At 41.0% G+C, this 17,431-nt stretch overlaps 1 protein-coding gene across 1 annotated transcript in view; it reads right to left on the bottom strand.

Moving 5' to 3' along the window:
* The window catches only part of lnx1 (ligand of numb-protein X 1), a 124,614-nt gene that overhangs the window by 64,202 nt on the left and 42,981 nt on the right, over positions 1-17,431 (bottom strand). Inside the window, exons 3-5 of the mRNA XM_048599435.1 lie at positions 7,078-7,352; positions 4,367-4,513; positions 3,995-4,002 (exon numbers count right to left, since the gene is read on the bottom strand). Coding sequence (XP_048455392.1) covers positions 3,995-4,002; positions 4,367-4,513; positions 7,078-7,352 — 430 coding nt within the window. The remainder of the gene's footprint in view (positions 1-3,994; positions 4,003-4,366; positions 4,514-7,077; positions 7,353-17,431) is intronic.

A 17,431-nucleotide genomic window follows, 5' to 3' on the forward strand; every position in this document is an offset into this window, starting at 1 on the left:
CTACACCTTGTTATCACTGAAACTCATCACTGTTTATGGAAGCTGACTATGGGCAAAGAGGCTCTCAAATGTTTTATGTGATAGTGTCTAGACCTCTCAAGTATCTAATTAGTTGTAATGTGGTCTGTGACAGCATGAGGTTATGAACGTAGGTCAGTTGTGTTCCACAACAGTGAAACAAGCACAGTTGCTCAATGTTTACATGAGTCAAGATTTCTAAATTTGTGAAAGGTACCAAAGAAGAGGTGGGGTGTTGGGGGGAGGGGGTTGGGGTGGGGGGGGGGGTGGGTTGGTGGTGTTTGGGGATGGGAGTTACTTGCAAGATGGCAAATGACCTTCAAACCAAACAAGTGAGAGGTGGGAAGAATGCATACACATTGCTTGGAAAATAAGGGTCTAAATGTGGTGGAGAAACACACAGTGGATAGGAACACAGAAATGGTTAAAAGGAGTGAGGTATATCAAGACCATTTAAAAAGCATGAGGGTTGAATACTAAAGAATAGAATTGAAAACAGAAAAGTTATTAAAAAGCTGATTCTACAACAGTTGGAGTACTGTCAACAGCACTGGTCTCTATGTTTAAATAGCTAAATAAAGATTTGGAGAAGGTGCAGGAACAATTATAGAATCATACTGTAGTGAAAAGGGTGCATTGATAGGGAAGACAGAACAAATTAAGACACTTTTCTTTAGAGAAGAACAGATAGAAGTTTTCAAGAATATGAAATATTGATGAGTGTTGTAAAAGGTGAATAAAAAAAAGAGAATTTCCCAATTGCGGGTGAGATCCAAACTATATATGGTTTATTTTGTTTGCTCCTGAGAAATGGGAATCACTGACTAGGTCAGCATGTATTACCAATTCCTGTTTGCTCTGAAGAAGATAATGGTGAGCTGTCTTCTTGAACAATATCAATCCATGCAAAGTAGGTACACCAAAATGTAGTTAGGTTGGAAGTTTCAGGATTTCAATGCAAACATGATGAAAAGAATGGCAATATTTTTTCAAGAAGCAAGTAAGTGTGTGACTTGAAGGCCAATTTGCAGATAGTGGGTTCCCCACAGATCTGCTGCCCTTGTTCTTCTAGGAGTTAAAGTTAAAACTTTGAAAGTGGCTATTGAAGGAGCTGTGATGAGTTGTTGCAGTGTATCATGTGAATGGTACACACTTCAGCCAATATCCAGTGGGAATGGAGTGAACACTTAATTTGGTTGATAGGGTGTAAAATAAGCATGCTGCTTTGTCTTGGGAGTATGTCACACCAAGCTGTGCTCTTCTAGCCACATGGACAATATTCCATCACACTCCTGACTTGTGCCTTGTAGATGGTGGACAGGCTTTGGGGGAGTCAGGACAGGTGTTTTTCAACTCAGAGTTCCCAACTTCTGAGCAAATCTTGTAGTCACAGTTTGTGTCAGACTGGTCCACTTAGCTTTCTCGTCAATGATGGATCCCAGAACGTTTACAGTGGGTATATCAGCAAATGTCATTGACTGTCAAGTGGAAGTGGTTAAATTCTCCCCAGTTGGAGATGGACACCTGTTAACACTGGAGTGACACAATGCTATCTGCTACATATTGACCCAAGTCTGGATCCTACTGCATGCAGGCACAGATCTCTTCATTACCTCAGTAGCTGAATGGCAGTGGACACTGTCCAATAAACATCTCCATTCTGCCTCAGTAACGGAGGGAAGACCAGTGATGGACCAACTGAAGGTAATTGAGCTTTGGTTACAGTGTAGTATAACAGGCTATAAAACATAAAGGAGTCACTGATATATCAAACTGGGAATTCACATGGTTTGCCATCTTTACCTGATGTGGCAATGCTCGAATTATCTTTGATAACATAAGAAGCTAGACACAGGAAATGTGGTATTGAAGAATCCAACCGAACATTTATTCGAGCTCATTGCTTTATATAAACATTAGATTCACAGTCACGCATGACAAGAATTTCCACTCCCACAAATTCTCACGGTGAGGTTGTTGGGAAAACTTGGCAAAAGTGAAAGCGATTAAGAAAACATTTACAATTTTTCCCTCAAGTTTTAAATGGTTCGGAATCTTGTTAATGAGTGGTAGACTACCCTATTTCCATACATTATGCATTTCTTTAGCAGCTCATCTATTTTTATACAGTTCCTAATTCTCCTCTCTATCCCTCAGAGATCAGAGGGAGCCAATTCCCAACAGAGGGTTTTCCAACAGAGTTGATCTTCAATCAGCTCAGCCTTCATTACAATCTCCCTGGTCACCATCCACCTCCACCTGCATCAATGTGAGCCGACACTGACAAACCATCAGCCTCACCACATAATCATAGCTCCTTTTAGCCCAATTCCAAGTCCACATCAGTCCTTCAGGAGTTCGGAGTCACCAATGACTTGCATGTTAATGCCAGGTCACTTTATGTGCAGGGACACACACCCACACATGCATGCACACACACACACATCTCATGTATCTACAATTTAAAGCTCTCAGCTTCATTTCTTAGTGCTCACTCACTTTATGCTCATTTGAAGGCTGCTTGTATTGCTTTTAAGCACAGAGGAAGCGACAAGCAGCTTGTCACTGATTGAACCACTAACAGTCAAGGAGAAAGACATGTTACTGCATGGCTCCATACTACATCAAACACACATCTACAGCATGTGCCAGTGGCTTATGTAGCACGCACGATGCATGGGATTCAACCAAATGACTGTGCGAGAAAGTCGAAGGGGAGCAATCCTTAGCCAGGTCAAGGGGCCTACAGTCAATCAGGGGATGTCACTGCAGTCAGTTAACGGTTCATCCGATTCCAGTCCACAGGGTTAGCCACAGTCAGTCAGTCATTCGGGCACCCATTTCGATGAGCCTTCTTGCAGTCCTGAAGATCAGCCACGGTCAAGTATAAGCAGTTTGGGGATCACAGATTGGTCAGTTGGGATGATTTGGAGACATTGGTCTGGGAGCTGGGATGTTTTCCTTTGGGGCTGCTCTGCCAAGTCAGTCTGATGTCGGGTCACGTCAGTCCTGGGAGCTAGGGTATTCATGGTTGGGGCTCGTCAGGAAGCTTTAGGTGGAGTCCTTGGGAAAGTACGAACCTCACGTCCAGGCATGGGGTTAAATGGACTGAGCCACCGAGGAAATGACTGCAGGGAATAGGGGCAATTGAAGATGGAGGTTTGAGCCTTAAGGTACAACATAGGAGGTGACAGGGAGTGCAGGGTGTGGGGCAACGGAGGGGAAGGGAGGGGTTGGTCGTGTTTGACAAGTCACTATGAATCTGGCCCTTGCATGAGATGATGCATGGGAAGCAAGGACTTTGTAGTTTACAAACCTTGGGCCAGGCGACGCATTGGGGATGTTCCCAAATATCTAAAGGGGTTGAATGGAAATGGGATGAGGCTGAAAGGTCATTTGGGGAGGGACAACACAGAAGAGGGCATGAAGGAGGGGCGGAGGGGAGGCAGGTGGTGTGGGGTGGGGGGAGATTGGGGGGAGGTGTCTGTGGTTGCACACAGCTGGGTTTAAATATGGGCTAGAGATTTGAACATGGCAAAGAGCCCGAATATTCAACTTCCCCGCTCTACAATCTCACTAGACAGGTGCCAAACAGGCTGCATGCCTAATTAACTAGAAGGCAACTGTAAGATTGCAGGAGAAAAATAATGTGTGACACCAGCCATGACAGACCGCAACTCATGAATCTCACTGAAAGAACTCTTTGGTTAAAAAAAAGGGGAAAATTCAGCCCTTAGTGTCTGGGCCAGCTTTAAGGTATTGGGTTAAAGATAGCAGTGTGCTGTCAGCAGAGCATCATGCTCCAAATACCCTGAATTAAAAGGGATCTGAGACCTTTATACTCTCAGGTCACTTACTATGATACAGCGTTGATAATGACAAGCATGTCTCTTAAAGATATACGGACTGTGAGACATAACACAACATTCAGAAGAAATGTTTTTACTCAGAATGGTTAGATTGTAGAACTCATTACCATGAAGACTAACAGAGAGAAATAGAAAGATGCACTTAAGGGGAAGCTGGAGGGGTTCGTGAGCAAGAAAGGTGGAGGAAGATATGTTGTTGTAGTTGATGAAGAAGGGACAAGTCCGTGTAGGTTATAAACACTGGCATCTAGCTGTTATGTCTACAGGCTTGTCTCTGCGCTGTAAGTATTTTGTAACTTTTTAATACTTCTTGAAATACAAGTTTTTGTTTTCATTTTACTGCTTAGTTTCCATTTGTGCCTTACAGCTCATCCTTATCTATTAATTTTAAGTTGTTTTGCAAGACGACTTAACATGCACCTCTGCCTTTCTGCACGCTATCACTGGCATGTAGGAATCAAGTCAAAAGACTTTTTTACCTTCTTCAGGAAGTGCAGCAGTCTGCATATCCTCTCCAGGATCACTGTTAACTGGATTTGGAACATTGGCTTTACGGAGATAGCTGAAAGCATGATGCAGCTTTTTAAAGGATCTGCTCCTCAAAGGAGTGCGTTCTAAAGGTTGGTCTAGGAGAAAATAGAAATTTATGATATTATACAATTCATTATATTGCAATACAACAGAGGACATAACATGCAGTATAACATTACAAAAAACCATAAATAAAGATTACTTTGGTTGTTATATAATCAGCAAATTATATATTAAATACCTAAAATATGGACGTGTGTTTTAATAAAGAGTTATTTAGACAGAATGTGTGTGTGTGAGTGTTTGTGTATTTTATACATACAGTATACATATACACGGGGATTGGTGTACTAACTGATGAAGCAGCTTAGGCCTGGGACACTACCCTGACGAACTACTACAGAGAAGTCCTGGAGCTGAGATGACTGACTCCAATAACCACAATCATCAGCTATGACTCCAGCTAGCAGATATTTTTGCCCCGGATTCCCATTCTCTCCAGTTTTAACAGGGGTCCTTGATACCACATTCAGTTCAAAGTTGTGTTGACATCAAGGGCAGTCACTATGACCTCATGTCTGGAATTCATCATTTTTGCTCATGTTGGAGCCAAGGCTGTAATGAGGTCAGGCACCTACTGGGCCAGAGTTGCCCTGAGCATCAGTTAGCAGGTTATTGCTAAGCAATGTGGCTTGATAGCACTATTGATGCCCTCTTCCATTATTTTGCTGATGAACAAAGTAGACTGATAGGGCTGGTTCAATCTGTCCTGCTTTTTACGCACAGGAGGTACAGGGCTACATTGTTTGGTGAATGACAGCATTGTAGTTGTACCAGAACAACCTGGCTAGGGACTTGGCTCACTCTGGAGCACATCTTCAATACTATTGCCAGAATATTGTGAGGGCTCATGGCCTTTATGGCAACCAGTCCTTCAGCCATTACTTGATATCATGTGGAATGAATCAAATTGGCCAAAAACCGACATCTGAGATACTGTGGAGCTCAGGAGGAGGTTGATGTGGATCATTCACTCAGAACCTCTGGCTGAAGCAGGATACAAAACACTTTCTGATGATCAGAGACGACTGATGGAGCAGTAATAGAACAGTATAGATCTATCCTGCTTTTTGTGGACAGGAATTCCACATTAATGGGTGGATGTCAGTATTATATCTGTTCTGGAACAGTTTGGCTTAGGGCATGGATAGTTCTTCGATACGTCTTCAGTACAATTGCTGGAATATTGTCAGGTCCCATTAGCCTTTGTACTATCCAGTAACTTTAGCCATTTCTCACTGTCACATGGAGTGAATCAAATCAGGTGAAGATTAACATCTGTGATGCTGGCGACAACGGGAGAAGATTGAGATAAATCATTCACTCAACGTTCGAGCTGAATGACATGCTTGGTCTTTTGAATGTCATGTAGGCATCCCAATAGTTGTAATGAAATATATATTTAAAAAGGTAGGGGTACAAAATATATAATTTGTCTTCTTTCACTTGCATAAATTGAGAATAAACGTCCCAATTTTAAAATCAGACCCAGTAACTAACATCCTTTTTAAAAATGATTCATGGATATGAGGAGCGCTTCATTACCCATCCCAAACTGCCCCATGAAGGGGGTGGTGAGGTCACTTCTTGAACTGCTGCAGTCCATTTACTGCAGGTAGACCCACAATGCCCTTCAGGAAGGAATTTCAGGAGTTTCACCCAGCATCACTGAAGGAATAGGGATACATTTCCATGTCAGGATAGTGAGTGATTTGGAGGGGATGTTACAGGTGGTGGGGTTCACAGGTATCTGTTGTCCCTGTCCTTCTGGATGGTAAAGGTTGTGGATTTGGAAGGTGTTGTGCTGTCAGAGAAGTCTTGGTCTGTGACTGCTATGCATCTTGGAGCTGGTGCACACTACTCTCACTCTGTGGTGGAGGGAGAGAATGTTAAAGATGGTGGATGAGATGCCAATCAAGTGGGCTGACTTTTCCTGAATGGTATCATTCCTCTTGAGTGCTGTTGGAGCTGCACTCATGTAGGCAAATAGGATGAATTTCACTGCACTGCCGACTTGTGCCTTGTAAATGGTAGGCAGGCTTTGGGAGTAAGGTGGTGAATTACACATTGCAGAATTCCTAGACATTGACTCTACTCACTGGAGTTTAAGAGAATGAGAGGTGATCTCATTGAAACATATAAGATTAGACTTCATGGGGTAAATCTGAGAGGATGCTTCCCTCATGGGACAGTCTAGGACCAGAGGGCATTCATCAGAACAAAGTGGTGCAAATTTAAGAGGGAGATGAGGAGGAATGTCTTCTTACAGAGGGCTGTGAGTCTAACGGTCTTATGATTTGTTTTTCTAAACCACAGTATTTATATGGTTAGTCCAGGTCAGTTTCTGGTCATTGGTAACACCAAGAAATTTGATGATTGGGGTTTGAGCGATGATAGTGCCAAGTGTAATTGTCTTTCTCACTTCCCTTTAAAGGCAAGAAACTCGGCAAGTCAGTCAGCCAGCCTTTTTCACTGATCCACATGCAACATATTAACTCACCCTGATCTTACAATTCAGTTTTCTTTTTGTTCATTCCACAAACCACCAAAAACCTGTGTAATTTTTAAACTGCGTGCAGTTTACATGGGGTATACTTACGTTTCTTGACACTATTCTTGCTGTGGGCACTGCAATTGCTTTCTGACTGGCTGTCCTCTGCATTTGCAACAGATTCTGGATTCATCGGAACTGGGTCATTCGTCTGTAAGTCCACAGCTGCAGATGCTGATAGTTGTGGTGACAGTACCGGTGTGGCCATGTCATTGTCATCCACTGTAGCCCCAGAGTCAAAACCTGTGTCGCTTGTCGAAGAATCTTCTCGTGAATGTCTCTTGCGTTCTCCTAAGAGCCCACATTGGATTGCTCCATTGCACCTGAAACAAGACGTGAATTTTCGTAAGCAGGTTAAAAAAAAAAATGGAAAGCTTGTCACATTTGTGAAAGAATATTAAAAAAACCAGTACTTTGATTTGCTTCGGAAATGTCTATATCCTTCCTGATTCATGAGTTATTAGTGAGCTGGTACACTGAATCTGAGCTCCTAGTCAAATTGTGCATCTTATTAAATCTCACAAAACCTGTCCTAGCCCAGTGATTCAGTTCAATACACAAGCAGATCGATAGTCCAGGAATATCTAATCATGTTGCTATTCTGATGTGGGCAATAGCATTTCTAAACATTGGTTGCAGGGAATCAAGTCTTGATTGTGGCAATTCTGGCAATACAGTCAGTAAGGTGGTCATATCCCATAGCTATCAAAAAAAACTTTAAAATTAACCAAATGCTTTAGTTGATACTAAAGTCCATGGCTTGGAACCGTCTTCCAGGAGAGCAATTTACTAATCTTCATAAGATAGTCACATCCTGGTGAAAACACCAGGCATCGTGACACAAATGGAATTTTGAGAAGCCCAGAGATTAATGTTAAGTACGTAAAAGAGGAGATGGAGTATTAAATGGAAAATAGAACTAAAGAGACCAGTAAGTATCTTTGACAGTAAAATTATGAAATATCAAGAAATGGAATATGACTAATATGCTTGAAAAATGTTCCATGTCTATTTGCAATTATATCAAATTTAAACTCTATCAATATGATATCAGAATCAGTCTCTTACACACACAGACAAACACACAGAGGCACAATTTAAATATATATTTATTGAATTTGTGAACAACGAAGGATTAAAATCTGAGGAGATCATTATTTTTAAAATAGATAGTACACTTGCTGATAGTCTACTAAACAACAAAAACATGAAGTATTCTGAGTCATAAGTTGACAGAAAAGTTCAGTTCCAAAAAGCAAGAGGAACTAAAGAACAAGTAAGTAAACAACAAAATTTACACTTTAATCTGATATTTAAGCATTCCATATAAGGTGGCAGAGAAAAGATACAAAGATACACATCAAGGCATTATCAAATATATTCTTTTTTCTCTATGTTTGTTTGAATAACCTCTTCCCTTGCTGCTGGTGATTTTGAGATTAATTTCTTTATGACTTCTTTCCGCTGCTACTTTTTTCCTCATCATTTGCTCTTGCTTTCAGTTATTTGTACACTTTCTTTGATCATTCTATTCTCCCTGATCATCTCCATCATTTGTTGGTTCACATTCTGGAGCTCAGTTCCTATGCATAGGTATTGGGTAAAGCTACTAGCTTCATGCATCATTTGTCAATCAGCCTGTACTTCATTCACGTGACTGGCTCTTCTTTAGTGTGCACTTTGAAGGGATCCCAGTGGAGAATAAAATGACAATGATGTAGGAGAGGAGAGTAAACTGCAATGAATGTTCTCTAGAACTGCAGCATATATTTTGACTGTGTGCTGTTTTTGTAATGAATCTTTCCTTTTATTACTTGCTATCTAAGGAGACATCCCAAGTGAGAATTTCACAAAATATAGGAATTCCAGATGATACCAGGTGATACCGGGAATACATCGTAACAATGAAGAAAGGCAGTGGGACTGAAACAGTATAATCTAGAAGATAAAAAAGATATCATGTACAGTATATACAGTGCAATCTAAAAGTGTTCAGGAACAGAAAATCCTGAAGGGAATCAACACAAATCTTTGATAGCATGACAAATTGATGATCTATTAAAAAGCATGAGATCCCTATTAAAGATGCAGAGAGAACAAAGACAAGGAAATTCTGTAAAACCTTTTTAACAACACTGATTAAGCCTCAGCTTGGGTATTGCTATAACTAAGTACTGACCATCAGCAAATATCATTTAAGCCAGACAAGACCCAGGCAATGATCATCTGTAATGAGAGAATCTAATCATCTCATATCATCATACAGCATGGAAACAGACCTTTTGGTCCAACCAGTCCATATCGATCATAATCGCAAACTAAACTACACACACACACACAGACACACACACACACTCCCCCTGCTCGAGACACACACACACTCCCCCTGCTCCACACACACACACACACTCCCCCTGCTCCACACACACACACACACACACATACACACTCCCCCTGCTCCACACACACACACACACACTCCCCCTGCCTGCTCCTGGCTGATATCCCTCCAAACCTTTCCTATTCACGTACTTATCCAAATGTCTTGTAAATGTTGTAATTGTACCTACATGCACCACTTCCTCCAAAGGTTCATTCCACACTCGAACCATGCTGTGTTAAAAAATTTGCCCCTGATGTCTTTTATAAAATCTCTGTCCTCTCACCTTAAAAATGTAACCCCTAATCTTAAAATCTCCCATCCTTGGGAACCACCATTAACTCTATCTATACCCTTCATGATTTTATAAACTTCTAGAAGGTCACCTTTCAACCTCCCACGGCCTGGTGAAACAAGTCCCTCTCTTAACATTACACAGCATTATCATTGATGAGTCCCCTAATATCAACATTATTAAGGTTACGGTTGATCAGAGCTGAAGCGGGCATGACATACAAATACTGTGATGGTAAGAGCAGATCCAGGGCTAGGAATCCTGCAGCAAGTAACTCATCTCCTGACACGTACAGCCTTCTCTGCCATCTACGTGGCACAAACCAGGAGCGTGTTGGAATTGTTTCCAGTTGCCTAAATACATACAGCGCCAACAACACTCAGGAGAAGTTCAGTACTATCCAGGACAAAGCAGCCTGCTCGACTGGCACTCCATCCATCATCTTCACACTCAATACTTTCTGCACAGTGTTGTTTTATGCTGAGTCAAGAGAATCTGGCATTGCTTTCTTCAAAGTGGAACAAGTTGAGGAGATTTAATAGAGTTGGTCAAAATTATAAATGATTTTGACAGAGTTAGTAAGGAGAAACTGTTTCCAGTATCTGATGGGTTAGTAACCTAAGGACCGATTTAAGATCATTGGGAGAATTCATAGACTGCATGACAGGAAAAAATACAATAAGTTGAAAGGGTGGTGCAAAAACATTAAAAAGTATTTAAGGGGAAATGGATGAACACTTGAAGGAGAAAAATTACCTAGCAATGGGGAAAGTGTAGTAGTGTGGGACTAACGGAATTATTTTGTGATTCCACTTTATTAAATGCTTCTCCAGTTTCACTCATCATTCAATTAACTTTGAAGGTTAGCACTCAAATTGCATGCTCTAAACTGCAACTGCACTAAAATTCCACCTGTAGACTTTGATTCCTTACTGTGCAGTCAATTGTAACACCTACCCATAAGAAGGATCTGTTGGTAATTTAGTGTTTGGTCAATTTATCATTGTTATTTATAGCTGGGAAAGTGCCCAGAGGTTAAGCAAATCGTGGTGGTTACCCGGACAGTTCTGTGCATAAAGGGGATCAGCTCAGTTGGCTGAATGGTTGATAGTGATGCAGAGAAATGCGAACAGCATGGGTTCAATTCCCACACCAACTGACATTATTATGAAGGACTTCCTGCTCAACCACTCCCCTTGTCTGAGGTGTGGTGACCATCAGGTTAAACCACCACCAGACACCTCTCTCTAATGAAGGGGGAGATGATGGCCTAGTGGTATTATTGCTAGACTGTTAATCCAGAGAGCAGGGAATGTTCTGGGGACCCTGGTTCAAATCACACCATGGCAGATCATATTGTCCAAGTTTCTGGTGCTTTTTAGCGTTCTTTAAACGTTGCTAAAACATAAAGGGGGTGCTGTGGCAGATGCTAATGGACTTGGTCCTGACTTGAAGGTTTCTATACAAACCAGCTGCTCATGGATGTACTGGTAGGCATTCCTTGCAATATAATGTGGTTGACAGAATAAGCAGAAGATACACAGACAAGCTGCTGGAAGAGGGAGATGGCAGAGGCCAGGAGGACATAAACACCCCACAGGGCATTCAAGGAATAATTATTCGGCCAGAACATTAGCATGTATCAGAAGGCTGTGCTTCATTAAGGAAAGCTTCACTGAACCGTGCCACTTCTACGACTGATACCTGGGGAAGAATTTAATGGCCACAATGTTGGGTTGTCTACTAGTTGAACAACTGGTTTCAAACTCATGTGGTCATTTCCAGGAACGTGGCAGTTCCCAGCAACCACTGGGTGCAATTCGTTGCCAATTCCTTGTGGAGGCAGATTGCTAAGCCTCAAGAACCACTGACTGGTTGGTATCTCTCCAGTTCGGGCTGTGAGCCCGGAAGCAGTGAGCCCTAACTGTGCTGCTGGGGGTGGGAGGCAGGCTGTGAGTCATTTACTCATATGAATAAAATCATTTGTTTTGGGTGTTGCTGGATAGGCCAGCATTTATTGCCTATCCCTAATTGGCTAGAAGGCAGTTAAAAGTTAACCATGTTGTTGTGGGTCTGGAGTTACATATAGCCCAGACCAGGAAAGGATGGCAGTTTCTGTCCCTAAAGAGCATTAGTGAACCAGATGGCTTTTTCCCCAACAATTGAAAATGATCTTAATGATCACCATGAGCATTCCAGAGATTTACTGAATTGAAATCCCACCATCTGCTATGGCAAGATTTAAACTCAGATCCCTAGAACATTAGCTCGGTCCCTGGATTAATAATCCGGTGATATTACCACTAGACTGTTGCCTCCTCTGGAGATTGGGACACACCTTACATCTTCCCACCCTGTTACACCCTGCTCCACCCCCCAGCCTGCCTCTGGGTACAGCACTGTGTTACTGCCTGGAGCAGAATGTAGGCTGTTTGCCAGTGCCTGGGAAAGTGATAGTGACCATGAACTTTAATATGTCCTCTTTCCAGGCTGCAAGTGGAAGTGGAGTCGAAGTTAGCTGCAATATCTCACTGTTAGCCATCCCCTGTTGCACAATGGAAGTCACTGATGTTGCACTAAGAGAGCTGACATTCTGTCTTGTCAGTCAGAAGCAGACAGCCTGGCTTCAGAATGATTTCAGGCTTCCTCATGGAGGAGGCAACTTGGATAGCCCTCTTCTGGCTAAACTCCTATTCTGACTGAGAAACTAGTACCTGCAGCCTCAGTTTTCCATTAACCAACAGTCCCACACCTTCATTCAGTTCGTGACTAGTGCCCACTAGGCCACACTGCAAAACTAAAAGCCACTACAAATAAACAATCCAAACCATTCAACATGTACCACATGCAAACATCAATGAGTCATTCTTGTACTTTTCTTTACTACCTAATCTACCATGTGTTTTTGCCTCTCTCCAAAGAGATGGCAGCAGGGTTGTGCTTCACTGCGAAAGTGTATGAGGTACACCTGGACTTTCAGAAGGCATTTGATAATCTTTCGTACAAAATAGTACTCAGGACAATACATTAGCAGGGACAGAGGATTGGATCACACTTTCATGGACCAAAAACAAGTATTAAAAAGGACATCTCTGACATGAAATGGCTGCCATGGTCACCTGACAAGACCAGATAACCCACATGGATGGTACTGAACAATCAACAAATATCCCCAACTTCTGATCTTACAATGGGGTGGGAGGGGGGTGGGAGAAGGTCATTGATGCCATCGAAAGTGGTTACTAGATGAAAAAAGCCAAAAGGTTCATTTTGCTTTGTGAAAAATAACGCAATGTTTTGGAGAAAAAGGAGACAGAAATAAAGGGAAGAAACAGAAATAACAGCTAATGGGGGAGGAAGAGCACATCACATAGATTGAGAGTGTACACCCAGTAATCTCCAATGTGGCTTGGATCTACTGTAGCTTTTATTCTTACTATAGGCCTGCCTTATTATTGTACTTCTTAAAAAAAAAAGTTCGCCCTAAATTGCATTCTGTTATTGCAGTCAAGGAAAGTGTAAAAAAATGTACAGTCCAAAATAATATGTTGGCTGCTCCCCTGGCTCTTGTTAATTTAAACACCACTGCCCACATTATTTATAGTACTGCACCTGAAAAAACCCACTGCGTGTTCCTGTTGTACCATGTCTGATGCAGTGCTTTTATTGGCTTGAAACTGCAATCTTACGGACTTAAATAATATGCAACCCAATTTACTGTGACAAAAGAGTTTTGTGTTCTTTTCCCTCTCCTGGTAACCTTGTGCGTCTAGTCCTACAACATAACATTTCTATAAGTAATTGCGGTTTGGGCACCAAACAATGATTGTGAGTTAGTTCTATGAAAAGTGCATTGGCAGAATTAACAAAAGTTTCATATAGTTTTAATGGAGTAGGCACACCCAATGCCAAAGTGTACAAGAGGCTTTTAAATATGGTCATCGCAAGTGTTAAAGGTCCTGGCCTGTGGAGCAGTCACATTATTACAAACAGAGGGTTTTTCATCAATGACTGTGAAACTTTCAGTCTTCTACCCTCTGCTTCCCCACCCTCAGGCTACTTCAATTTCCCTTATTAACTTCAAAAATAATGGAAGTTGTGTTATAACAAGTGATATCACAGAATCAGCGTAAAGTTTCAGTTCGGAGATATTTTACACATCTGTATTCTAAAAATCTTAAGAGAAGAAACACTACTGAACATATTTCACTTCTACCCAAGTCCCAAACCCCAACTGTTCTTCTGACGTTAACCATTGCTATGTTGTAGGTGGGTTCCCAGCCTCTGTAAAGGTATTTCGGCAGACTGGGAATGGACTCTTCCTGAAGCAAGCCTGAGAGGTCAGTCAATGTGTAAGAGCCTCTAAGCTGCCAATACACCAACCCATGAATATAGCACATCTCTCAGTGAACAACTGCCAGGACAATACCACACAGCAGATTGACAGCATACACACCAGCCCAGCTGTAATCTAGCCACTGGGGACTAATACATTCTCCACATCTAATGTTGAAGGACATATCTCAATGATGATTTGTATCATCTGTAGTCAGTTCCCTGAACAATTCACCATCCTTCCAATTGACAGGGGAAGAGTTTAATGATTAACATTAGCATTACCATGATTCCTTTTTTAATGCAGTCTATTTAAGGCTTAATGATTATTTAAAGCAATGTCTTCCCTTTAAAAATTACAATTCCAGTTAAATGAATTGCAGACAAAGGCAGCAATTGACACAGTGTGGCATCGAGGAGTTCTAGCCAAAGTGAAGTCCATGGGAATCCACAGGGAAGGGTTTCTTCGCTGGCTGGGTGGTTGTGGTTGTGGGAGACCAGTCATTTCAGTCCGTGGACTTTATTGTGGGACATCACAACCAATGCTGGAAAGCAATAGCCAAAACAAATATGGCACTAGATTGAAATCTCAGGGACAATTCAATATAAAGCAAGGGAAAACCATTTTGTTATTTTTAAAGGCTTTGGCCAGGTTTCATTTAGTATATTGTATCTAGTACTGACACTTCAAGTCAGAATTATATTACAGCACAGACAAGGGCCATCAGCCTTTTGTGTCCATGCTGCCAACAGACGACAATCATAGAGACTTTGGAGAATTACAAGAATGATAACCAGCTTTAAATACTTAAAATTACACAGATGGAATTAAAAAGCTAGTTATACTTACTTTAGAAATGCAGAAACTCTAGGCTGATTTGATTGAATTGTTTAAAATAATGAAAGGTCTACGCCATGTTCAAAATGACTGACTGCAGCACCTCAAGAAGGCAAATCACCACCAACTTTTTTAGGGCAACAAGCCACAAACACTGGTCAGCCAGTGACACGCATGTCCCATAAGTGAATAAAAAATGTTTAATTAACAGTGAAAAAGGACTAGGCATCGTGCATACAGATTATCCAAGGGCACACTAGATTAGATGTCAGAAAGTTGTTCTCTTTCCAAACGATGGTTGACAACAGGTTTGCACACAAGCTGCAGTCTGTGAGAGGAATGCAGATTCATTGCTTGCCTTTGTGGCATACAGACAAACGAGTAATAACATCATGATCAATGTGGGTTTCTGGACTATTTCTGATGACCAAAGAGGGTCGGAGAGGAGTTTTCCAGATTTTGCTCTGAATTAACTTTTAAAGGCTTTATTTTGTCTCTTCTGGGAGATGATCTAGCTCTTGCGGCCCGCAGCTGGTGCACAAAGAAGGGGGTGATGGTTTATTGTTAAGCATTAATGCCTTACAGCATCATGACAACAAGCTCCATGGGCAAGTTGGTCTTCTCCAGTTCATCACTTCCGAAGGTTCCTCTGATCTCTTAAGTAATGAATCTGTTGCCAGTTAAACCACAGTGACTTTCGACCCTGTCACCCTAGGTATCCTAGATGAACCTAAATTGCACCATGATACACCATACACAAATTCCCATAAACTTGGAATCTGGGTCAAGCACAGGGCCACATATATGTCTCAAAACCTCTTCAGTAATATTATGGCCCTATTTTAAAATGTATTTCATAGGTTTTGCTTCCCCCAAATTGGACACACTACAGTGACACAGTTAAAGCTACAAATCAGTCCTAAACCTCCTCCATCAGCAAGTCTGAGGAATGAGGTTTCTCTGCCAGTTGTGCATGATACAATCGAAAAGGTGGTAGCTGCCAGTGTCGCCTACAATGAGGCTGTGAATACTGTTAATATTGCAGCATTTGCAGTTGATGGCATTAGTTGTGGTTAAGGTAAGACAATCAGGTTATTCAGCACTGAGATGTCAAGTTGAAGCTAGCAACAAAAACTAAAATATAGTGTACTCAAAATGCAAACCTAGTCAGTTAGCATCAATAAAAAAAAACAGATTTTGATATTTCTAAGTGGTGCACTTCATCAAGACAAAATAAAGGGTTACATATCCAAAATATATTTTCTCTTCCTAGATGCTTTCGACTGCCAACATTTTATGTTAAATTTCCAATTTTTTCCTTTTATTTTGTTGAGTAAGATGTTGCATCTGGTGAGTGGATATTGATGCCAATGATTGCTTTAAGACGCATTTTTGAACTTAATTAAATCAACTTAAGCTTTCACTGGTGCATATTATAGGATCGACACTTTCTCAAATTCCAACATCTGCTCAATGTGTTTGACATGAAGTTTGGAAAAATACATTAAGACAGAAGTCTTTAGGCTCCAGAAAGAAAAATACCCAATCAAATGGAAATGTTTTATTAGGCAATCGCCAAAGTGGCCAATATTTTAGGGTTTGCTTCCAAAATGAGTCTGAACAAATGCTGTCCCAACTGAACACATCATGACTGAAGCCCATCGTAACCCTTGCCTGCCTTGAATACTGAAACTAGGAAATGTTACATGAATATAAGTCACCTTGTATTTATTTATAATTTATATTTTATCTGTTTTTTTTCAAATAATATTAAAGAAAATGCTCAATTTTGAAACATGACTGTGTTGCAGATGTTCTCACCCCTTGTGAGCATCTGGTCAATGTTGCATCATCTCAAGCAAAAAATGGTTACATAACAGTTGCACATCATTCTCATAACCTCATATGTTCATTAAAATGTTTTCAAATAAGTCTGCACATTAAATTAGCAGATGTTTGCTTTTGTTTTATGCTTTCATGAGATGTGAGCATCACTTGCTGCGCCAGCATTTGTTGCTGACTCCTATTTGCCATTTCAGTGGACAGGAGCAGTTAAGAGTCAACCACATTGCTGTGGGTCTGGAGTCACATGTAGGCCAGACCAGGTAAGGATGGCAGTTTCCTTCCCAAAATGAGATTAAATGAACAGGATGACTTATTAGAACAATCAGTGAGAATTTCATGCTTACCATTATGAAGACTAAATTTCAGATTTTATGAATTGAATTTATATCCCATCGGATTTCATTTGAAAACATGTTCCCAGAAAACAAGCCTGGACCTCTGGATCATAAGTTCTTCAACAATATCAATCTGTCACCAACTCCACTTCTTGTGCAATAATCAAACTCAAGTAAGTAAGTAAGTCTAATCATTTTCAAATCATCAATCTGAAATGCTAACCCTTTACTTGTGGTACTACTTTGGTTGTGTTAGCACCACAGACTGACATCTGTATTCCACCATCACCTATTTTCATGATGATGAAATGGTTAACAATCTGATAATGACCAGACAACTTGTTTGTTAATGTTGATTGAGGGATATATATTGA

The sequence above is a fragment of the Rhincodon typus genome, chromosome 1 (genome assembly GCF_021869965.1).
Source record: "Rhincodon typus isolate 14 chromosome 1, sRhiTyp1.1, whole genome shotgun sequence".
Taxonomy (NCBI): domain Eukaryota; kingdom Metazoa; phylum Chordata; class Chondrichthyes; order Orectolobiformes; family Rhincodontidae; genus Rhincodon; species Rhincodon typus.